At 41.4% G+C, this 24,762-nt stretch overlaps 1 protein-coding gene across 9 annotated transcripts in view; it reads left to right on the forward strand.

Annotated features, from left to right (window-relative positions):
* Nucleotides 1-24,762, forward strand: part of GAN (gigaxonin) — a 59,880-nt gene that overhangs the window by 23,872 nt on the left and 11,246 nt on the right. For 7 of the 9 annotated variants that reach the window (XR_007506785.1, XR_007506787.1, XR_007506790.1 and 4 more), the window contains exons 10-14: nucleotides 3,164-3,273; nucleotides 4,042-5,318; nucleotides 19,968-20,265; nucleotides 20,395-20,563; nucleotides 20,778-20,936. Coding sequence is in view for 1 of the 9 variants with exons in the window: in XM_049806657.1 (XP_049662614.1) it covers nucleotides 3,164-3,273; nucleotides 4,042-4,223 (292 nt within the window). In the remaining 8 variants the exon portion in view is untranslated. Of the gene's footprint in view, nucleotides 1-3,163; nucleotides 3,274-4,041; nucleotides 16,465-19,967; nucleotides 20,266-20,394; nucleotides 20,564-20,777; nucleotides 20,937-24,762 lie in introns of those variants that run through there. The other 2 variants (XR_007506791.1, XM_049806657.1) reach the window with 2 other exon arrangements.

Genomic DNA, 24,762 nt, shown 5'->3' on the forward strand with positions numbered 1-24,762 from the left:
ATCCTGTTCTTAAAATATCAGTCAAGCTAAAAATAGACTTGAAAAACCGTGAAAGTGGGAGATGGGAGGTGTAAGGGTATCCTCACTCAATAATCCAGTGTTGGTCTACTCTATAAAAAGCAGGAAATCTTAACTAGGTAGTAAAGACCTTCATGGGTCAGTCTTTCCTTCTACCAGGGTTTATAATTTATAATATGCATTTTTGCATCATGTAGGTGTGTGGAGAATTGGATGATGTCTGTACACAGTGGGGTTTTTTTTTCTTTTCAGTGTGGATATTTGGAAATATTTAATAAAGCACAGATTACTTTAGGTTTCTTTGCAAGAGCTGCTGGTGGAGCTCTGTCCTTGTGTATAGCCACTCCTGCCTCCTGGGGTAGGCTTTCTTCCTTCTTTTCATGAGCTCCTGGTTCAAAAGCGTTACCAAAATTCACAGGTATTGAGGAGGATAAAAGTGAGAGATACTTGTTCAGAAGCAATACTTGGTAAAAACTCCTTTAAAATATTCTTTTTTGCTACTGGAACATTGTAAAAATAAGGAAATGCTTTCAGCAGTATGTAAGTAGTAAACTAAATAATCTTGTAACATAGTATGTTTAATTAGGAAGATTCTCCCATTCAGTGTGCAGGAATTTCATTAAAAGAAAGTGCTTATGCAAATGTAATGAGAAAACTAACTGGCTGACTGATAGCACAGAGGAGATTTGGATTCAGTTGTAGGCTTCCTTTCACAGCTGGTGTGAGCTTGAAGTGACATGTTGTGTCTGGAGTATGTTGTTTCTGTATCGCATCTTTATTTACTTCCCACTTGGAAGTAAAAGTTACCCCTGCTTGTTAATTACAGCAGTGTGGATGGATTATTTTGTTTATATCACTTTAAGACTGAAAAACCCCAGGATTCCTTCCTCTTTTTTAAATTTGAGTGGAAGCATATTTCTGTTTCAGAGCCATCACTTCTGTCTCTGGTTGCAGAGGTACATGCCTTTCCCCCGCTACTCTCGGATTCAGTTTGAGTAGAGCCATCCCAGGGAAGTACGCAGGAGTTATGTTCCAAGGAGTGTTTTCAAATTGAAAGATGGTGAATTTTTTGTCATTGTGTTTTTTCCATACTGTTCAAGCAGCAGGCACAACCCACATAAAGCTGGAGCTTAGTCAAATTCTGATGAAATGTGACCCCTTGCCCTTCCTGTCTTTGTTCCTTCCTAGTTTTAAACTGCTAAAGCTGCTGTAAGCATTCCTGAAAAGTTGTGCCTGTTTTTTAAAGTATATATGTTGAGAAAGGTTAAGAATGAATTTTCACAAGCAACTACAGATACCTTAATATTGTCCTTTTGTGGTGTGCAGTAGGAAAATGCTTGGGCCTCACACTGTTGTGGGGTTTTTTTATTTCAGCTCTGAAACCCTGAGTATGTAGTGCAGATAAACCCCTGAAGTTCACATATTTTCCAAGGCCAAACTTGATCGGTAGCTAGACTAAACCCATCTAATTGGTTTTTGACCTTTCTTAACATGATCCTGTATTTTTAAAAAAAAAAATAAAAAAAATGCAGTCTTCCTCCTGCATTTCTCTGCCACTTATTCAGTTTTCATAATTCTAGGTAACTTGGTGCTAAAAAGCAGTGAAAATACTGACAGTGCCCTCTTCCCACAGGAAGGAAAAGAAGCTAATGAAATATAGTGCAAGGTGTTTTGCTCTGTAACAGAGTTTTTGAATCAGTGTAGACGACTTCTCCTTTTCTCTGTTCTCAGTTCATCTGTTGTCCTCTGTGACAGCTATAAACTATACCCTTGCTTTCTCCAGAATCTTAATCCTTCAGTGTATAGCATAGACAAAATAATGGACAGCTAGTCCTTGTTTGGCCTTTAAAAATTGATCTCTCTCTCCAAGATAATTGAGACGTAGCAGCCTCTCCTTCAGTGCCAGAAGAGAGGCTTACTTATGAATCATGAGTTAAGATAATGCAGAATTTTCAAAGGTCAGCAGTATCCGCAAGGGTATTTGTCAACTTTTTCCATCAAATTAACCAGGTATGGCCGTCAAAATACATGGGATGCTTTTCAAAGGTTTTTCACACTTTCCTGTTCTCTGTAAATTTTATTTATTTTATTTTATTTAATAAAAGATTTAGGAGCAGTCACCTAAAATATTATTGATTTGTATGTCTTCAGGGTCTATAAACAGTAACTGCGATAGCAACTGCAGAAGTGCAGCAGCATTTTGTAGAAATTTGTTTCAGTACCATAGAGAGGATGCTGACAACTCTAGATAAATGGGACATCTTTATAAGCCAGCGTCCCACGTGGGTGATGAGTACGTACTTACCTGGTTTCCAAAGGCTTCAACATGGAAAACTACTTTTCACTTGGTAGAAAGATCAGGCTGATGTAGTGTTGAAATGAGAATATGCTTAAAGTGAACATAGGGGATTTGTAAGATTATAGTGGGAGCTAGAATGTGATTGAAAAGAGCCTGATACATGATCGGGAAGGTCTGTTTCAATTGAGGTAATGGACATTTCTTTCCCCAAATCCCTTACCATTTTGATTTCCAGTCTTCTATCCCTTGTTTAAAGTTAAGCATTGCCAAGTGCTGCATTCTTCTTACTGGACTGGGGATTTCTTGCTGCTGATAAAGTGCAATTAAAGAAGTTAGGGAATTATATGGGGGAAGACACTGCTTAATAACGAGGCCTCGCTATATAGCAATTTGTTATTTCCCCTAGCATGAACTATTAAGACTTACATGCTTTTATGACTCTACTGATTTTAAGACAAAGCTGCCTAAAATTTTCTCTGTAGGGAAAATTGACTGGCATAGCTGTTGTAGAAGAGGCTCTCTTACATGCCTGCTCTCTTCCAGAGGGTCACACTGGGTAGCTGCAAGAAGATAGATTACACAGATGACTGGAGCAATTCTGAAATAAAGTAACTTCAGGATAAAGTATCCCAAGCTTCCCAAAGAGCAGTACCAATTGCTTTTCCTGGCTAGGAAAAGCCAAACCTGTCCTGAGCTAGACAATGTTCCCAACAGTTTTTACATAACAAATTGACTTGTACACTCTGCTTTGGAGCCAAAGATGGTGGTTGGAAAAAGAACCTGGAATTCTTGTAATGTGCTCAATAAGAATTGCATACCATTTTTTTTTAATTATTATTTTTACAGGTGGATTTATCTAAATGACCAGAACCTATGTATCCCAACTAGTTCTTCCTTCGTGTATGGAGCTGTGCCCATTGGAGCCAGCATATATGTGATTGGAGACCTCGATACAGGTCAGAAATAGAACTAATAACCTCCTGTTGCTTGTCTTCTTCCAGTCTTAAATAAGTGGCACTAATGAGACTGAATTTTTTTAAATAGACTGGGACTATGTTCTGTTAATTTACTGTTGGCTTCATGGGAATTATGCTGGACTTAGAGATATGTACAGGTTGGTTTTGTACATTGGAGCTCTTCAAAGAAACAAATTCAGTGCTATAAGCATTTGGTTGATTAGCAGTTTGAAGGTCAGAAGAGATCAAGACTAAGAGTATGTTACTGCGTTTGTCTGAATGTAAGAAAAAATGTTGGTGCCTGAGGTTGTTTCTCCCATCTTTGCAGCAGTAGGCAGGTGGTTCTGCATTTTGGGGACATTGTCCAGTGGTTCATATGGATGTGATAGTGGCTCTTGGCTCTAAATCCCAACTAAATAAATGTGTACTAACAAACATATTCAATACTCAGCTTTTAGCATCTGGCCACATACTGTAAAAAACATTTGGAAGACTACATGCTTTCATGGCCATAGGTATATATATGAGTCTGCAACAGGGCTTTCTACAAAATATAAAAGAGCAAAATTCCAAATGTGGCGGGTTTAAGTAGATAAGAAATGTCATAGTAGTTTCCTTTTGACAACAGTTTCAGCCATACCTCCAGAAATTGATTTGTGTTTCTGTGCATGCTCTCGTTCACGTATTTGCCCTATTAGAGGTTAAATGTGGTGATAGCTACAGTATGTTTTAAGCATTTTATCTTTTTTTGTGAATGTGTGAATTCAGGTACAAATTATGACTATGTTAGAGAATTTAAAAGAAGCACGGGAACCTGGCAGCGCACTAAACCACTATTTCCATCGGACCTCCGCCGTACTGGCTGTGCAGCTTTGCGGATCGCAAACTGCAAGCTCTTTCGACTGCAGCTTCAACAAGGATTATTCCGCATTCGCGTACCTTCTCCGTGATCCGTATGCTGACAGTGGAGGAGACTGGAAGAATTCTGCGCAGTCCACCATAATATAGCTCTATATAAAGGAAAAGCTGAGAAATTACAGCTGAAACTTACACTGTATGCTGTGCTTTGGTATGGTAACTGTTTTTGTTTTAAATGCTTAAAAAGCTTGAGTCTCAGTTCTTGTTTCGGGAACAAATAACTTAAGTATACATTAAAAAGAAGAGAGGGGGGGAAATAAAAGGGGGGATCAAGGAAACACCTTCAGTCGTAATCATTTGGAGTTTAAACCGTATTATTGAAGGAGGTATTTTGTGTCTGAAACTGGTGGGAATTGGTATTCCTTTGGTGAAGTTTATTGAAAAGCAAAAAAAGATTTAAGATGCGTTTCCCCTGAGGGGAACTGATAAGAATAAATGTGCTATCTTGGACTGGATAGCTATAATACACAGAAGCTATATGATAACCAACCTCCCTGGTGCACTGCAAAGACTGTTGTTTGACCGTAATGCCATAGGAGATGTTGGTTGTTGCACCTTTTATTTCTAGTCCTTCCTCAAAAGTTAAGGTCTGTGCCTAAAAATGGTGGAGGTGTGTACATATGGTTTTTCATTCATTTGCAATGTTTTCATTCTTACAGATATTTTTAATATATTTAAAATGGACTAATCTGAATTGGATACAGTATACTACAGAGAAGTAAACTGTTTTTTCTATGCTGTCATTTGAATAGCCTGATGAACTGGTGTACGGATGGGTGGCGTGCGTTTCTGTGTGGGCTTTGGTGGCTTTTCTTGAAGTAAAAAGGGAAACGGTGTTTGGAACAGTTAATGATGATTGCTGCTTTTGGTAAAAGACAACAAAACTTGACAAATTAAAGAAAATAGATTGTGTTCCTTTTTACTTCAGATCACTTACAAACTAAATGGTTTTTAAGACTGAGGATTATAGAAAGGTGAATTTTATCTCTGTTAGAACAAAGGTGAAATTATGACAAGGATATATTTGTTTTGCAGAAAACATGGTTTTTGGACTGAGTTAAGGAAAATTTATACAGCGACTTTAAAGTGGGATCAAAAGTTGGTTTACTAATGATTTCCGTGCTAAGGTACAGTCTTGTTTACTACTGTCTGACTTTGAAAGCTGGGTTTTATGGTGTGGTTATAGTGAAGAATTTAGTATCTTGCGTTTTATTTCTTACTAAATCTTGTTCACATCAGTAGCGATATTTAATTGACTTTTGTTCATAGTCAAGATCAGCTGGTAGAACACTTTTACCTCAGTTTTTGATTTCATTATTGTTGTGATGGGTGGGACGTAACCTGTATTTATTTAAAAGTAATAAAATGAGAGAGAGGGAAATAGAAATAAGATCTCCTGCCCTTCAGAAAAAGAGACTTTGTATAACCAGTATTATAACTACATACAATACTTTCCACTCTGCAACTTTGTGGACCTCAGACAAGCCAATCTCTGCCCTCAGTTGTGTTAGTGTAAACCCTCGTCATCTTTATTGAATCACCTTAGATACGCTGAAATACAAGCCCAAACTAGTACAAAATAGTTATATTTCACTAAATATCCCTTGAAGAGACATTCTGGAACTTACTTGTGCTCAGTCCTTCCATAGCGCTGATGTGTGGTTGGAATTACTCTGATTCTGAGCAAAGGGGTGGGGGTGGGGGAAAAAGGGCAGCAGCCAATTCATGGACCATTATTTATTTTTTTATTTTATACAATGCTGAAGTGCTGCAAAACTTGAACTATATACATCAATTTTCTGACCTATGTTAGTTGGCATATTAAAAAATTTATATATTTATGCATTGCAGTAAACATGGTATGTGTGTATATATATATATGTCTTTAGATTTTAAATTTATATATAATGCTTTACTACAGAAATGTGAACCACTATTTCCATCCTTGGCTGTCTTGTGAAATAAATCAAGTGCTGTTAGTTTATCTGTAAAACTTCCCTTTTTTGAAAATCTTACATTGTTCAATTTTTTTTCTTAGACAAAGTGCCAAGATCCCATGTTCAAAAGTGATGAATGTTCCTAAGTATCTATTTCACTTTTGAGCTCAGTTTTCTAAGTGGCTTAGAAAACTTTCGAAAATGTTGTTCAGAATATTGCAGGCTGCTATCTCTTGATTCCCTGTAGCTTCCCAGTATACTTGAGGGCATTCAGCATCCAGAAAACCTAAGTAATAAATGCACATAAAAATCCAAATCATATGTACTCTAGCAGTGTTCCGCAGTTAAAGTTATTGAACCAAATGTTTACACTTAAAGTAGGATTAACAGTAGGTAGTCTTACTCTTTTTCTTTTTTTAATAAATAAAACAAATCTGCTGGTAATTGGGGTGTGTTGCGAATGCACTCGGTGAGATTTGACCAAGAAGTTTAAGCCTTTTCACCTGAAACAGTTACAAACTTGATTTCTTAGCACACGTGTACCCCTGTCACTTTCTGCGTGGTTGGCGGCCAGGGACCCAGTCTCTAGAGACATCTCCTGGAGTTTCGGGTCCATGCTCAAGCCAAAGATTCAAGCACTCCCGAGATCTCAAATCTGGCTTCCTTGGCCTTGCTTCAAGGGGGTGGGGATCATTCCCCATCTGCGTTGTCTGTGGGGCCAGTCCAGCAGATGTTTTAGCCTCTGTTTGTGTGTAGGAGGGAAAGGATGCATTTTTCAGGGTCTGTCTTGTGTCTGCCTGTCTGTCTGTCTAGTTCTGATCTGCAAGCCTGGTGACAAGCGCATCTCTTGGGATGTGCAGTAACCAGGTTTGATTGCCTCCCAGTTTGGAGCAAGGCTTTGAAGCCAAGTCTCTCCTTTCTTCCAGGGAGAGCCTGATTGTACAGGTGATGGTGTAGGAGAGAGGGGCAGATCACCGCTGGCTTTTCTTGGGAGAGAGATGGTCGACTTCAGTAGAGGAGGAAGGCTTTGATACCAGAGGTGCTAAGTGGAGGGAGGTCACTGGTTTCCTAAGCGTGTTGGAAGGTGTGAACAGCTATAGATTGAACTGGATTCGCTGGTACGTGCCACCACCCCAGCTGTCCCTGCTTTCCTGGTGGCCGCGTACTCCCGCATGTGATGGCTGAACCACGTGGGAAGCAACTCATGAACTTTCTCAGTTTGCAGTCCACGGGTTTTTATGTGGTTTGGCAGTTTAGAAACTTGTTTAAGTTGTCCTTGCTTGGCACGGTAGCCTTAATTCCTTCCAGCTCGTGAATCGGCACTCAAATTCAGCTAGTTCCCCCACAGGTGCAGTCTGCTGACTTCCAGGCATCAGGTTTTTAGGTACCTTCCTTACTGATTTACCAGAGTGGGTGCCTTGGTGGGTTTGTGAGCCCATCACAGCATTGAAATGCCAATGTTTTGAGACCAACATCTGTATTGCTGAAAAGTGCCACCAACTTGGTGCCCACCCCACCTCATATCGGGGCTGGGTCCTTGGATGTGGGTCTCGGCTGGTTGCATCTTGAGTCAAGCTCAGCACAATCCCAGACGAGGACTTGGCTGGGTCACGATGCAGACTTGAGTGACTTGGGTTGGACCTCTGTGTCCTTTCCTTCCCCCTGCTGTAGAATTGCACAAACCCCAGCCATCGTAATCAGAAAATCATCAAATATGGGGTAGGGGTTGTGGAAAATGGGAATTTTCCCATTTTCTCTTCTCACTCCACCTCTTGCCACCCTTTTTCCCTAAAATGTTTCCCCTTCCTTTTTCCGTGCGCTGCAGGTTATTTTTGGAAAAATTCTGGAATTGCTACTTTAAGGGTAGAATCAAAACTTCGAGTGTACAAGTGGGGGGAAAAAAGAGATAATACTATAAGCACACAACAGTGTCCTCTGTGCTTGTTTTATGCATGTAGTCTTGTGGCTGCTCTGCACGGCAGAAAGAGAGATTACAGAACCAAAAGCATAAAGTGCTGTTGCTCTCATAAAAGAAATTTCTTGGGTTTCTTAGGGAGGCACCCACCTGGCCTTGTAAGATGCTCATGTTCCTAAAGAGTCAGGGCTGGATTTCAAATTCTCATCCTTTCTGTTTTTATAACCTGAAAAAGAGGCATCCTGAAGAGTCTTCTGTTCTGTTACACCACAGCAAGGTCTGCCTGTCCTCAAATATTTTATCAGCTATTCCTTAGATTTTAGTTATTGTGAAAATGCTGTACCAATTCAGCTGCCCCGATCGAGTGACTTTCCGTAGCTTTGAGGGTACCTCATCTTTAAATTGAAGGCAATTTCATAGGAGATTACACAAAAGGATAGCAGTAAATCTGAAATCAAAGGCAAATTTACAAAATCAGCTCTCTAATAACTGTGGGCAGGCTGTATCCCTTTGGCTTTTGACTGCACAAAACTTGCATGTCACACAGCCTGCCTTCTGAAGCAGAGTACTTGCTGAAAATAGGAGTTCTGTCATCAAAACTACTGAAGCGCCTGGCTTGCTTTATAAACTCCCCTTCCAGAAAACACCAGGCAGCTTAATTTCTTTTTTGCAATATTTCTTGTGCCTGCATGACTTGGTAAATGCACACGTACAGAAGTGAGGGGTTTAGGGAGCATTTTTCCCGGTTTGAACTGCAGTTTCTCTGGTTGGTTCCATAACTACTGTGGCCATACAGCCTGCATGGGTTTTGGTAACGCGCATGTGCCATGCAAACTGCAGGATCCAATAACAAATGCAAGTTGTTACAAGTGCCAAACTTTTGGTTTCCTCTGTATATAACAATAATTCAACTGTTCTATTAAAATACAGAGATGCTTAAAACTCACTGTGTTCCAAAAAAGACCAGTGGTTCCTTTTTCTTTTTTTTTAGATGAATGTTATTTAAAACGCTGTAAATCTTTACTTTTTTTTAATACTGTTCTGCAGGTTGGTGTTACTCTTCACATCTGCCTTGAGACATCACTCCATGTGATGCATATGGACACTTTGCTCTTTATTAGAGCACTAGTGCCATGCAAGTATATAATAAATGGCAGCTGACAACAAGTTTTAGTATTTAAAATTACAAATATTTAGATAAAGTGCAATTTGTTTGAATTAATCTTACCTGCAGAAGGAAAGCTGTGTCTCAGGAGGTGTGACTATACCCAGGGACACAGGCATACTGAAGATTGTAACCAAGGTATGTTTTGGTGCCATTCACAGCAATGCTTTCCAAGGAGTTATATTTAATTTGGGGTATGGATCCCTTCTGCCTCTAATGTTAGCATCAAGGTTTTGGGGTTTGTGTTCTCTTAACTCTTGGGAGTACTTAAACCAGCTTCTTCAGGTGGGTGGGAGAGGCGTTACTTATATACATGTTTGTTTTGCAGTTAGAAGCCGCTATTTCTATCTTAACTTGGAGTATTTCCTTTTACTGTTACGGAACAAGTACAGGCCTGCGTTTCAGTCGTCAGTGCTGTAGCCTTTTGACATTTGCCATTTTCTGTTGCTCTTCCTTGTTTGTTATTGGAGTTGAGAGCTGCGTCAGTAGGGTCTCTGTTTCTGTGGCACACTACTTGTGAAAGAAAAGTAAGGAGATCTGTCTGATCACTTAAGACTGGGAAGGTGAGCCAGTAAAAGCTGACTTGGAGGTATTGCTGTAAAGCCAGTAAGATTTGGGTGAAACACCGCTCATTTTCTGTAGGGGTCACATCCGTGTGCTCTGATGTTTATTGATAGGTTGCACACATGCTCTCCAGCATCCCTGCGGTTTTGGGTGGTTTTTTCCTGGGAAATTTTTCACTGTAGGAAGGCTTGCAGCCAGGCATTAAGGTGATATCTCTGATCAGCCATGCCCTGCGTGACTTTGTTATCTAACTGCTGTTCTACTCCAGTAATAAATTCTCTTAAATTTTTGATTAATAGGTAAGCTAAAAGAATAGACTAAAACCAGTTGAAGTGTCTAACTAGATAAACACCTGCTAAAAAGGATTAAGGGTAATAGAATTAAACTATAAACTGCTACCAACAGGTGATTATGTTGTAAATTTGTTGGTGATACAAAATCTTAAAGATACTTTAAAAAGTGGCTTATTCTAGGTAGCGGCTTATTAGTTATAAAGATAATTAAAATACATAAAGGATTTGTTTAGAATAATATTTGAAGGTTGCTTGAAGTAATCTATTGAAATGTCACGAAAAGCAAGCTGGAAGATTGGAACTTTCCAATTTAAAAGGCTAAATCTTGTTGCCCAGAATTTTTGCAGGGTTTCATGTGAATAATGAACACCTGCTAGAGCTCATCAGTAAATGAACATGCTCAATGTCATTGCCTACCTATGCCCTTGAATTTTCATAATGAAATGAGACTACACTAAGCCCTTGTAAAAGCTGATGGATCTGATTACAGTAATAGGATAGAAAGAAGCATCCTCAGTGTAAGTAACATTATTTTATTGATAAAACATGAGAATGTAATTTTTTTTTTTTTTTAAATACTAGGTGCTTTTGAATCACCACCTAATGTCCTAGACTTTTTTTTTCTTTGCCTTTTCTCTTTCCTTTATTTTCAGTTAATGCTAAGACATCCTCTGTTTTTGTCAAGGGCAAGTTTCTTTCATCTGTAGTTCTAAACCCAGTGAGAGCCTGAAAGATACCACTTAAACCAGCTGTACGGGTGCTGCTTTTACAAGTATAATTTCTGTGCATTCTGCTAGCATGCTGCCACCTCCACTAATTTCATAATAGAAGAAAACCTGTGGAACAATATTGCACCTGATGAAAGCAAGAGCCATTTTGGAAAGTCTAAATTTCAGTATGCGATAGGCAGTGTGCTACAAAAACCTTATCCCTGGCTGTTCTTGAGATTCTCACCTCAATGATCTCGCATGCTAAAGCTTTGGCTAGGCAGCATCTGTTTTATTAATTTACACATTATCATCCTTGTTGCTTGTTTCGCTATTTTTAGGTCTTAAAAAGCAAAGTCTGCGTAATTGTTAGAATAAGTAAACCAGTACACCGCAGTATCTGGCAAAGTGGTCAAGTTGAACAGAACTGACGTTCTTTAAAGCTCTTGTTAAAGTTTCTTTCTGAAGGGAAGCCAAGGAGTACCTTACTAAGAAATACTTTAAAACTCTTTCAGAACTAGACTTAAACTAGTCCAAAGGACTCTTCTGGTTTCCTTAGAGAAACCAGGATCTGTTCTAGCTTTGTTTGCTTGGGGAAGCAGCTGCTAAGTCAATTTTAAGCTTTTTTTTTTTTTTTTTTTTTCTCCCTGACTTCTAAAACCTAATGATTTGCTTCTTGTAATTGAAACTTTTTTTGTATTTAAGGATCTGAGACTGTATTTTGCAATGTATGGTAAGTATTCTATTGTATCTTAGTTTAATCAATGTAAATAGCAAGCTGTGTTCTGGTGGACTCCTAGAAAGCAGCTTTACACTGTTAAGGGGGGGTGGAAAAGTATCAGTAAAACGATTCTCCTTATACTGCACATGGCCTTGCTGTGTGTATCTGATGGGGCAAGAGGCTGTTTTTGGCACAGAGCTCATGTAACTGCCACCCCTTGCTGCCCTTGGTGTTTGGGAACAAGGCTGGGACGTTGTGCAGCTGCAGACATGTCGAGTGCCAGAGAGGACTCGAGGCTGTGGCTGGTTGAGAACTGACCCCCAAAGCCCTTCCAAACCAACAGATACAGATTCTTGGGCATACCCCAGGCATAATGCTGCTTTATGGTCTCAGTTGTTTTGTCTTTTGCTCTTACTAACAGGATTTTGCTTTCACTCTTGCCCCAAGTTTACTTCTGAATGCATTGCTTTTGCCCACGATCACTAGAAGAGCTCGTGTGGGTGGGAGGACGTCCACACAAACTTGATCTCTCTGTACGCTGGCTTTTTGTGCGTCTCTGCATCCTTTAACTCCGCTTGGTGTATGTGGGGAGAGTGCTTAATACACGATGAAATGACTTTTCATCAAGCTTGTAAAACTAATGTCAGCAGGTTAGAGATCACCTGAACATCTGTAAGCAATCCTGTAGGTAGAACATGTGTAGCCCACTCCTGTATATTCACGTTACTTGTGGCTGGAATTCTGCCACCTTGTCCGTGGGGAAAAGCCCCCATTCCCAGCTACCTCATTTTTTTTCTTTGCACTTTGTCAAATTTTTTGTTTTGTTTTGTTCTAAATTGCATTTTGTCCTTCAATAAAAAACTAAAAGCAGACAAGAAGCAGGGCAGAATGATGCCATTGTCCAAGGACAGTTTAATTTCATTTTAAATGCGTGTTTCTGTACAAAAAGACCCAAGGTTGACCTGCATCTGCTGTAAAAAGTAAATACAAATTTATATTACTTGAAAGTAACTATTATACTTGTAAATGAGAGAAGCAATTGAAAGACTGTCCTGACAATTTTTAAGTAGGAAAAAATCTTTTAAAAAATAGAAGTCTCTGCTCTTTTAAGGACAGATCAGATAGTTTTCTCTCTGCCTGTACTCTGCACTGTTTTGCCTGTGAACTTGATCCATTATCTCAATATAGAGATTCACTGATTTTTCTGTAATGTCTAATCTGGATTTTTTTCCATGGAGTTCCCCATTTACTTACCTACAGAGGAAAAGCTGTCCAAATAAATACCCACCTTCCGTAGCTGAGATTATGTATTTGCCTGTTTCTTTGGGATCTTCGAGTATGCAGCGTTTTGCTTAGCTTGAAGAATTTAAAAAACAAAACAAAACAAGTCTGTTTTCTTCTGTTTCTAAAGGTGCTATTTTGACACATTTTTGAATTCCTTGCACTGTGCTTGACTTCTTAAAGTACCAATGTAAGCTGATAATCAGCTTGTGTTTGTTCTCTGGGGTTTGGGGGTTGGTTGGGCTTTTGGTTTGTGGTTTTTGGGGTTTTTTTGAGTATTCAGCCCTTTTTTTAAAAAACATCCCTTTTCATAAAGACAACTTCCAAACTGTCAAAGGCCTTAACAATACAAAATGTAATGGGAAAAAGCTGCCTTTTTTCTTTCTTTGTAAAGGCAAACCCAAGAAATGCTTCACAGGGAACGTTTTCCTCTAAAATTTTAAGTAGTAGCTGGTATTAACTTAGAATGAAATGTAGCAAACGTTTTACTGGCCATGCACAAATAGTAGGGATAGAACAAGGAGCTATTCATGTCTCTGCAGACTGTACCAATTAGCTGCTAATTCCAGAGCCTTCTACTGGCATCGTGGTGGCTGTTCCGTCAATATTAATCTTCTTGGGCTCGGTCCCAGGACCTGGCTGTGTGTTGTTCCCTGTGTGTCTGGGACACGCTGACCTGCGTGGCCGTGGGAACACCTGGACGTTGGGCCAGGGATGGGTTTTGCCTCGGACCTCATCTGTTCGGCCCTCATTTCGGAGAGACGCGCGTGGCTGGCGAGGTCTGCTCACCCCGGAGGGTTTAGCCGCCCCGTGCTGCGGGCGGTCAGGAGGTGGAAGGAGGGCAGGTACCAGCTGCTGCCGTCGCTGGAGAGACATCGTCGGCTCGGTAGATCTGAGCAGAAGGCTCTTGTAGGTGCAAGCCGTGGAGGAGAGTGCTAAATTTTAGCCCCGTGTAGGAACTTTGTTGTCATCCATAATGTGCTGTCTTTATTTTTGTTTAACCTGTATCATCGGTTCAGTTTAGGGATTTGGTAACGTAACGTTGCTAAAAGTTTTTCGTTCTGCGGAGGACATAAAAAAAAATCGTGCTCCTGCCCTGTCTGAAGCAGCAGGAAGGATCAAGGCATTCCTGTTTGAACTTGGCCCATCTCCAGACATCAGGTTACTGCCTTTTTGTAGCCTTCGCAGTCCCAGTGGTGTAGCGTTTCTCAGTCTTGTGAATGTAGGAGCCCTTTAGCCTTTTGAAAAGAGCCCAGAGGCTGCCTTGTCGTTCTCCTACTTCACGTGTTGGGTGCTGCCCTCTGAACCATCCTAACTCGTCCAGACTGATGTTGTCCAGGAACCACGGGCTGGTGGCCTTCACGAGGAGAGTCTGCGTTACCTGCAGCACTGTCTGAAAAACAGCCAATAAATGAGGGACCACGGAGAGCCCTACTGAGATTGCAAATCCTTGATTCTCTTATTTTAGGGAAGGCTGAAGAGCAGCACTGTTGATAGCCAGGCCTGTGCACAGAGTCTGAGCCTTGCAGCTGCACCCTGGCTGCATGGGTGAGGATGAGTCTACTCTGTCCCCTACCTACGTAAGAGTAAGATGTAAAGGTTTATGGGCTGAGTGCTATAGGACATCTAATATTTTGCATTTGTTGTATCCAAATCTGAAAATATTGGAGGCTCTGGAACTATTTCTGCAGGGAGGATCAGCAAGTATTGGCCTGAATAACTGGGGAGCTCCTAGCCACCTGGCTTTCCCCTCCACTTTTTTTTTTTTTTTTAGGAAATGGAAGTGTGTAACTGCTTCCCAGTTTATATGCTTACTGTTTTATAATCTGAAGTGGTCTGAAGTGGGAGCCTGACAAGCTGAGATTTGTTTTAATTTTGCCTTCAAAAGTAAAAAGCAAAATTTCTTCAGGTTAAATGCTCTACCTTCAGAGTTTTCCCTCTGTAAACCATGTTTATTGAGTACCATGACTCTTATAGGATTGGGCTAAAGAATTGAAATACTTATTATGTGAATGATGACTAATATACTTAGTCTGTCTTTGTACTGTAGAAATATTCTATTTTAGTATAAGAGAATGAAATAACTACATTGATTAGTCCAATTATGATACCTGTATTCCAAATAATAGGAGGGAGTTGGAATATATTGCCACATTGCTGCCACTCTCGTAAAGGTTCAGCATTCTGTCAAATCTAAGATCTTGATAATTACCAGGCTATGTCAGAACATATTGCCACTTTTCCTACAAGAAATATGTCAGTGTGGTGTGGTAGAAACACTCACCTGGCCTTGTTTACCATCGCTGGCATGCAGCTTGACAGCAAGGTTTATTCCCATCATCCAGCTGACATGCTTTGACTTCTGTTTTACAGATGTGTTTACTGTTACAGGCTTTTTATGTGTGTATGTTTTCTGTGGGTCTTCTTGTGCTTTGTGTGGGAATGGAGTTTTTGCTTTTATTTGCTTATGTGCCCACCCCAAAAACCTTCCTGTGTTGCTTTAGAAATGAATCCATGAATTGCTTGGGGCCAGTCTGGAATGCTCTGACCTGAGTATGTTGAGTTACTTCTGTTAAAAACAGGGAAAAATAAGATGCAAATGCTCTTTGGCCTCAATCAGACTATGCAATATCACGTACTAAAGAGCTGAATTCCTTGTGATACAGAAGATGCACGGCTCTTGTGTCCTTCCAAATCCAGTCCTTGGTCCAAGGTTAGGAGAACTTCTACGCAATGGCTGCCCAAGAATCTTGCATCCAAATCAACTCTTCCTCACTGTTTTCCTCTTTCCCCCCCTCCTCACCCGTCAGTTTATTAGGTGTTTTGACTCTGAATGACGTGCTGTCAAAGTGTATCCCTCCTGTCAGTCTCGTACTGTTGTCGATTGGAGCTTGTCTTGTAAACCCACCAGGGTGGCTTACCTGCTGGAGTAAGTTAGGGGCCACCTCACGATGTTTGCATCTCTTTGCTCTAGAGCTTGTCAGGCATTTTGGGTTTGCTGTGCCCCTCCAGGGAGATGTAGGTCTTGCTTTTATGTTCCTGTGTTGTTCAGTTGTGGGTCTGGTGCTTACAGTAAAGAATACCTGTGACGTCTCAAATCCAGTCCAAGTCAGTTTTCATTTCCACCGCTTGTGCTTGTGTATGTGTATGTGAGTTTGATTTTGCTGCTTCCATGGCAATTCAGGGATAAATGCCCATGTGATGAGGACTGCTGGCAAAGGTTCTTTGTTCTCCCGTTGCTTCAGTTTTCCAGTGAAGTTTGTTCCTTGTGTTCCTCTTCTTCCCCCTATTAAATACTAATAAAACCAGTACACTGTTTTCCCCTGCTCTACATGCTGTGAGTAGCTCTTCTCTACCAGTTGATCACGTCTTCACACCTTTACATGCATTCTTCCAAGTAGTTTGGCTATATTTGTAATTTACTTAACCCACATTGTACCTCATACTGTTTCTCCCTCCTAACTCCGTTTACTATTTTATCTTTCTTTAATTCAGGTTAACCTTGATGTCTTTCTCTGATTTCAGTGCATGACACGGGAGACAAACAGAAAATCTCTCTGCAGATGTCTGTGAATATTGATTCCCTCCCCAGCACAGCGTAAGGGGTTCAGCCTATTCCATTCCTAACCCCAGTTTTTTTCCTAGTGCTAGGCAGAACAAAGTCTGAAGGCGTTTCTTATTTCTTTCTGTAATTGAAAATATTTGGAGATTTTCTTCTTCGGAAGTAGCCACTGCAGATGAGCAGCTGGCACGCAAGAGGGTTGTTATGCTTCCATATTCAGTATTTTTAATTGAGGAACAAATAATTTATTTTGGGGAAAAAATGTAAATTTTTTTGTATTTGTATGTCAAAGTGGCCTTTATAGGAAAAGCACATAAAATATTTAGATTAAAATTGCTTAGTTGTGTAATTTTAGTGGGGATTTTTGTATTGACAGGGTTTCTATGCATTTTTCAAAATATACTTGCTGTTTTGTGTTGGAATTATTGGAAATATTTTTAAAAACGTGTATTACCACATTTTCCATGATTGATCCCTTTACTATCATTCCTTTTGAATACTAAAAAGATTTTAATTAACCCTGTAAATTAATTTTCCCCCACAAATATTTGCATTAAGTCAATATAATGAGTTATAGCATGGGTATGTAGCTTTAAGGGAATAAGCCTAGTAGTGTAGCTTAATTATGGAGAGATCTTTTCGGAGAAGGGCAGTACGCAGTGTTTCAATTGCACTTAAAAGACTAAATTAGCAAATTAAGTTTTTGCTGTACCTCACTGGGATTTTTTTAAACTGTTTCCATCCTATATTGTTTACATTCGAGCATTCTTAAAGTATGTACAATTTGTGCGGTATGCGATTCTCCTTCATTCTGTCGGGATAATACTAATGTTAACAGATCTGAAAAGTTTTGGAAAGCGGGTGGTATCCTAACGGATATGATGTGAGTTTGTGGGAGGGAGGAGAGGAAAGTTAGATCCATTTTTCCATTTAATTATGTACACATTTTCATATTAGCTGAGACTAAAGTAACTGAACTTAAAAACGAATTGTAAGTAACATTAGTAGTTTGGGGGTGGGGGGAAACAAAGAAGGGGGTTGCAGAACTGCAGGCAAAGATACCCCTTAGTTGCACTGCAGTGCAATTGCCTTGACTGCCTATGCAAAGTATAACCCGAGTTTGATACATCAGACCCTTCTGTTACTGCTCTGATTTTACTTTCTCTTCTTGAGGTGTTATTGTAAGGCTTGCTAAGTAGAACCTTCCCGGGAGTGTTTGTCAACCGACACTTCAGTTCTATCATTTTATGTTTGTATTTTAATTTTTGTTCTTGTTTCTGTTTCTTAAGAGATCCCACATCATTCATAGGTTAGTGTAAGTGCAAGCTTTTAGGTGTAGTAACAAACAAACATTGCATGCTACCATGTATTCTCATAATTGAAGAAAAATGTGCAATTTTAATGGCACTTTGACCTATTGCTGAAACACTGGGTTTTGCAATGGAACAAACTCTCAACAATTGAAAACACTCTGTGTCTACATTAGATGTCTTGAAAGTGAAGAAAAAGGCAGTTACTCCAATTGTACCCACAGATAATTTGGTATTGATTTTTTTTTAAAAAGGAGTTTTATGGTCTGTTATTAGAAAAATACACATTTCTTGGTTTACTTTAGTTGCCATAAATTGCCCAGTGCAGAGTCTGGTCCACCTCCATCCATTTATTTTCATGGAGTAGTTGCACATAAAATTGTAACAGCAAAGCAGGAAAGCTGTTTGGTTACTTACCAGTAACCTCCCTTGCAGAATTGCTTTGTGGCTCTCATACAATATGAAAAGGGACATGAAAATTTTCCTGGATTAAGTAGCACTCGCTTCGTTTACGTGTTCAGTATAATGTTGGGTGACTAAAGGGAGGTTCCCTTTTTAAAGTATTTGACTTGTGCTTTGGGGACTTAGTTGCCACTGTGCAAATTGTGCTGTAATATTGTACCAAGGATCAGTGAAAGTGTTTTATCTTTTTTAATGTTGTTTGTATTTGACCGGGTTTTATAAATGTAAGAAAACAGAGTGTTGTATTTTGATCTGAAATTTGCGTATGGTAAAAGTAACTTTGCTTTATGTATTGGAGGTTTGTTCAGAACTTGAATTATTTTATAGAAGGGTACAGACCAAAATTAATTGTCTTAAAGGTGTTTAATAAACTAACCAAATAAAACATTGATGGTTTGAAAACTTGTTAACTGCTCCTTATGCTTTTTCCTTCTATTTTTAAAAGAAAGGAAGAACGTAGTTCAAGATTTTCTCTCAAGGTCTTACGAAAAATGAAAAAAAAATAGTAGTAGATTTTATAAATATCATCTCCCATGAGTTATATGTTTTATTATTAAACATTCCTACATGCCAGAAGTTTAATCAAAGGGGAAAACCCAAAGGAAATAAATGGAGGAGGAAGGGCTAAGGAAATAAGGGGAGGCGGGAGCAGTCCCTCTCCGCCTCTGTCCGGGCAGTGAACGCTTACGGCCGCTGGGCCGTGGGCGTTGGTGGTGGCCACTCTGGGAGAAATGGGAGCGGGAACGAGCTTCTGCTCACCTGTAAAAGCTCTCACTGTTGTTTGAAGGTCTCCTTTCTCCCCTGCAGTCACCTTCACTTGTCCTCTTCAGAAATACTGCTGCTTTCATGTGACCTTTGAAAGCAGAGGAGAAAAGTATGTGAAGCATAACTGCTCCCAAGGGCGGGTACAAACAGCTCGTTTCAGGGCTGCCAAATATTTGGCGACCCTCAGTTGCGCCATGGCGTGCATACGTAACCTCTTCAAGTTCAGAGATCTGGACTTTTTTAAGACGCCAAGCAGCTGCAACTCAAATTAAGCAATACGCTTCCTTCTTCGTGCTGCGATTGTCCCTTTACCGATGTACTGGCCGTTGCTTCTGCTAGTGCTGCCTCTGCCGAGACAGAAGAGCCAGAGCAAGGGCCGTCGATGGTCGATGGGAGGGATACCGTCGTCTCTGATCACAGGTGGGAGTGCGACGACAGCCATAAACTCAGCCACTGCAGTAGTCCTATACCTTTTGGTCTTCAGGAAAAGACATGATTTCACCCAGAGCTCTGTCTACCTTTTCTTAAATAAAAGGACATCGAGGCAAGGCCAAATGGGAGGTAGGAGTCAAGGGAAAGCTGAGGTTTGAGGTAGCTTGGGCAAGGGGAGCAAAGGGGGAAGGCAGTGCCATAGGTCCAAGCAGAGCGCAAAACTGGGTGCTGTAATCACGTATTCTGAAAGAGACAGTGGGTATTAGACAGAAAGGTGGATATTGGCTCCATAAAAACCTTCTCTTGCTTAGTTCAACAGCCGTACCAAGTGAAGCACAGGTCCTGAACCGCCAGCTGGTTTGGTGCAGAGAGCCTGAGGCCTCCATTGTAAACACAGGCTGATGATAGGGAATCTTGTGTTGATTTACCCTTGTTGCTAGTGTTCCCGTGGTTATGGCTGCCTAGATGGGCTCTGCCATATCTCCCCTGTCTTACTGAGTCTTGGAAACAAAGACAGGAGGGTGAACTTGGATTTATCTTTATTCCACAGCCTGGAATCCTAACAGGAGGGGAAGAGGGCTGCTGCCTGGTTTCCTTTACCTTTTATGCACAGAGGAGATATAATTTGAAGTTTCCATTTCTTCCTCTTTTTACCCCCTCAGTGTTTTTCTAAAGTATTGCAGAAGAAATCCAGAAGTGGTTCCTCAAGCAGAACTTTCAGCTGAGGCGCTCAGCACCTGAGAGCAAGGCCTCCCTGGGCCTCCTTAATTGCAAGGTACTTGCCAAGAAGTCTACGTACCAACTTTACACAACAGGGCTTGTGCCTCCCGTGATGTCTGTGCCACAGGGAATCACAGTTGTCCGCGAGCTTCTACCCCAACCTGAGAAGAGCGTCCCACTAGATTTTTCCCAGCAGGATGTGCTGGGGGAGGCGATGCAGTTGGCAAAGGCTCCATGCAGGTGGGAGCTGCTCTGGAGGTGTTGGGGGGGCGGGGGGGGGTGTGTGTGAGCACCCCCGGCTTTGCTGAGCCAGGCTCTTCCCAGGGCTGGTGTCTCCTTGGTAAGAGGTGGCTTCTGTGTCCTTTACAGAGTGCAGGTCTCAGAGCAGGCTTTTACCAGGCTGAGTTTTCCAGGTTAAGAAGAGAAAGAAGGCGATAAGGGAAGGATGAGAACCTTTGCGGAGCGGGTAACTGGCTCCTGGCCTCCAGAACCTCAAGTCAAAAGCAGCGAACCCTGCTTTTTGCTAAGCTCTGTGTTGGTAAGTCAGCCCTTTGGCACAATGGTCACTAGAAACAGTAAAATTAACTGAAGAATTAATTGCTCTTCTGAATTCAATACAACCCTTTACTTTTTGTCTGGAAGCTGCTGTAAAGTCAGAGTCAAAAAATTAATGCGGAGTCCACAGGGTCCTGGGCAAGGTGCAAGTCATTTGAGATAATGTTGTTGCCACTCAACAGATTTTGCTTCTCCAGGTGAAGCCAACGGCAGCAGGATCAGAGCTATTATTTTTGCTTTTTCTCCACTGTATTTGGATGCGAATAGGCCAAGCTCTGTCACGTGTGGCCTCTCAGGAATTGTGAACCCCAACACCGTGGGCTGGGCTGAAGGAGTTGGCTAATGGAGAATTTACGGTAAGAGCAAAATGTATTTTTAACCACCAGGATATGCTTATCATCAGGAAAGGGCAAGCAGCACTCCTATCTCTCCAGGGAAGGGGAAGTGTTGAGCGTGACTTTAGTTTTTTCCAACTCCTTTCCAAACTCTGAAAGGTTTTTTTTTCTTGCTGAGACATGTCATTGGATTAAATCAGGGAGTTAAATAGACATCAATCCTGGGTCACAGGTGAAAAACATTAAATGCCAGGCATGCAGTGTTTTTCCATTGCATGTGATGTACGTTCAGGAAGGACCTTTGGAAAGAGTGCTTTGAAACGAGTCTGTTTTGCTTTTTTAAAATATACTAAGAGTCTGTCCAGAAGCTTTTAATTTTTCAGGGCAACTTTGATGTTTTCTGTCTTGAAGAGGAAAGCAGATTCCCCTCGCAGTACCCCACCCTGCTGCCTCTGGAACAAGCAGCACATCAGGTGCCTGCAATCATGGGCTGCTTTTTGGCTTGGGTGCTGTGCTCAGAAAGGGGCTGGATAAGGACCCTCGCTCGCCACAGGGCCCATTTGAATTCCACCACCCCAGGAGAGCACCCGGGGATGCCCAGCCTTGGCTCCCAAAGCGAGCACAAGGTTCACCTTACCGGCAGCAGTGGAGCCCTGACATTTTCCACAGCCTGCGCTGCTCCCGTTCCTTAATCCTGACCAGGGACTAGAAAAGCCTTTAAATGAGACACATTGCAATTTGCTTGCAGGACAGACAATAACGATGTCTTTCAGGGCAGCTAGGCAGGAGGGGTTTTGCTGATCCCATAAATACCCGCTTGCCTGTTTTAGTTAGTGGTAGGAGTCACAAAGAAAAGAAACACTTTGAAATGCTAAAAGCTGCCTGACCAAAGAGACAGGCTGAGGGTGTTACCACGGTGCCTCGTACCATTCCCACAAGTTAGCAGCACTGCTGCCCACCTCCTCAAAACCAGTCTCGCCTGTCTTCCCACAGGCATCTTGATCAGCTGCAAGACCTCCTTCCTCTTCCTCCCCTTCTCCAGACTCCCTCCTGCCCTTCCCCAGTGCCCTCTGCTCTAAGGATGGTCGAGTCCTTAACGCTCCTGCTCACGCTCTTTTTTGCAGATTTAAAAGCTGCAGCCCATGCACTGAAATAATTGCACGGTGCTGTAGCACTGGCTGCAGTCTTTGTGCGATGAGATGGCTGGGCGGCTGCTTAGGCACGGCCCCGTGGCCGGCCATCGATGCCCACTTACAGTTCACCTCGGTTTTTCTTTCAGCGCTGGATGCGGTGACCTCGCAGGGATAGGGAGGGCTGTGCTGTGCTGCTCCTTCTGACCCGATGGAGCGGCTGAGTGGGTTTGTCCTAGATTTCTTCTTCTTGAAATGCTCGTGTCTGAGGGTGAGTCACCCCGGTGCTGGGGAGAGAGAGACCTGTTCTCCCCAGGGACTGCTCGGTCTGAGATCTGAATGTCTCCTTGGGAAGGGCCTGTCTGTTCCCATCAGCTGCCCCGGCAGCTGAGGGCAATGCTTTCCTCTGTGAAGGACTTGGACATCAGGTGGGGTGCTTCTTTGCTTCTTGCTATCCGTGCTTCAGCAGCTTTCACTGATTTGTAATTAAATCTTCTTTCATGTTGGTTTTAATTGCCCTCTCAGTTCCCCATTCTACACAGTAATGATGAAGAATCCATTTTTGGCCTTCCAGTTCATCTCCTCCTCATTTCAGCTGTGTCTGTGCTGTTCTCTTTGCTGTCGTGGTGTGAGATATTCAGGGAGAAATGTGAAAATCCCTCATCTGAAAGTCATGTACCACATCTTAGAGCTTGCCATGAGGCACAGGAATGTTCCTGGCTCTACCTGCTTTGAAGAGCAAACAAAGGAAAGCTGCAAGCACCACATTGTCTAGTCTTGGCAGATGCTTTGGAAACCAGCCCATTTTCATGGAAATTAGGTTGTTACTATTAGTTTATTTTTTGTCAGGACCTGAGCGATTCCTCAATCATTTTTCCATTTTCATGAAGCAGTTTGTGAATCACACACGTAAAACGAAGGATTTAGCAAATGCTGCTTCCCTTTGATGTCCAGTAATCTAGCCTTCTCGTTTTTGTAACTGCTCCCTGGAATTTTCCATCTTCCTATGAATATTTCAATGAAAGTTGGAAAAGAGAACCCCCCACTACCTTGTACTTGTTTAAAGAGAACAGGAAGGTTGTGCAAGCTAAAATGAAAACAAAACTGGTTTGCAGCTGAATGATTGTGTAACCCACATGTTAAGAAATGAGACTAGCAAAGGTCTGAGGAAGAATATTCTGAAACCAACCCTTCAGGTGTGGGGCAGTGGCTAAGGTTTAACAGTCCCTGCTCAGAGAAATGTGCTGGACTCGCTCCTTGGTACAGGAATAACCTTATGCCATCAGACTATTTTCCTAAGTTGGAAAAGTGGCTTTAAACACAGGCACGTTCCATTTGTCTCCATTCAGAGATGTAATGTCGGTGTCAGAACCAAGTGCAGCACTACTCAGTTCAGTGTTTACAGGATTTCCCAACTGTTTTTCTCCATGCTGAATGGCATTTTATATCCTCCAGATATTAGTCTGGTGATTGACATAAACCAAAATCTAATAACTTCCTGCTACCTGCTATTAGCTGCCCACTCCAGCTTTCTGGGCTCCTTTTTTTTTCCTTAACCTAACCTGTTTGTTGGAGCTGATGTAATTAAAATGGCGTCACCTTCAGACCCTGCTCTGAGATGACAGGTGCTCCTTGGATTTGCTCTTCATTGTACAAGTGTATTGTTATAAAGGTCCTGAAGATGAACTTTTTCTTGCCTCAGTAAATGCCAAGAATAATTTAGGGGTAGTATAGCTGTTGCCTACTTTATCCTTGAGTTTGAAAAGGCAGGTAAAATATTCCAAATCTTTTTGCATCTGTAGAAGTGAATTTGAACTAGACGTCTTCTGTTTCCCCTCTTTCACGGTCATGGGCATTGTGGTGAGAGAATATCTTCCTACAGGATTTCTCTGGGACATTCAGTTCTGTGGATGTACTTCGGATTTGTGGTTAAATAAATAGAGAAATATCCTCTTTTTCTTTATGACTGCATTTAACCATTTGGAAAAGACAGTTATCCGAGTCAGAGAACACCAGAGTAATGTAGTTTAATAGAGGAAACGGCCATCATCACAGCCACAGGCATCTATACCCCTGTGCTGTTTTTAGAGAAATCCGGAATGAAGGAATCTTCCATAAAATTTCTTGGGCTGAATCAACACCCTGTTTCCAACATGCGAGGTCAGCATTGCTCTTGGGGTTGACCCTGAGTTGTAAGCAGCATTAAGATCACAAAGTAAGGCCCCAATCCAACAGATATTTAGAGCTATGCTTAGGTTTTGTATTTGCAAAATCTTTGGTCTGACTTTGCAAGGCCCCTGTGAACATAGCAGGCTGCTAGATAGGGAAGTGTTGCTTGGACCTAGAATGACACGTGGTCAAAAGCAGAACAGCTCAGGAAATCAGAAAATTTGGAGAACCAAGGGTGTGCGTTCGCAGTAGAGCTTCTCACAGATTCTTCCACCACTCCCCCACTGTACCAGTTTATAAAAGAGACCTGAAAAAAACCTAGTTCTTGCCAGCCTGGGTGACTCCTATCACAGCTATGACAGGTTTATTCCATTTGCAAGTCAAAACAAGTTTCTCCTCTCTCTTGAAGGTACATAATTATCAAGATCATCCTTATTGCTACACCCGTTACCATTGCCTATAATCTTTGGGTATTTGCACTTTCCTGGCACGGTCCTGACTGGCAAAACAAAGCTTGCATGTGTGATAAGTTTAGCGTAAGAGACTCT

This window comes from Accipiter gentilis, chromosome 7 (genome assembly GCF_929443795.1).
Source record: "Accipiter gentilis chromosome 7, bAccGen1.1, whole genome shotgun sequence".
Taxonomy (NCBI): domain Eukaryota; kingdom Metazoa; phylum Chordata; class Aves; order Accipitriformes; family Accipitridae; genus Astur; species Astur gentilis.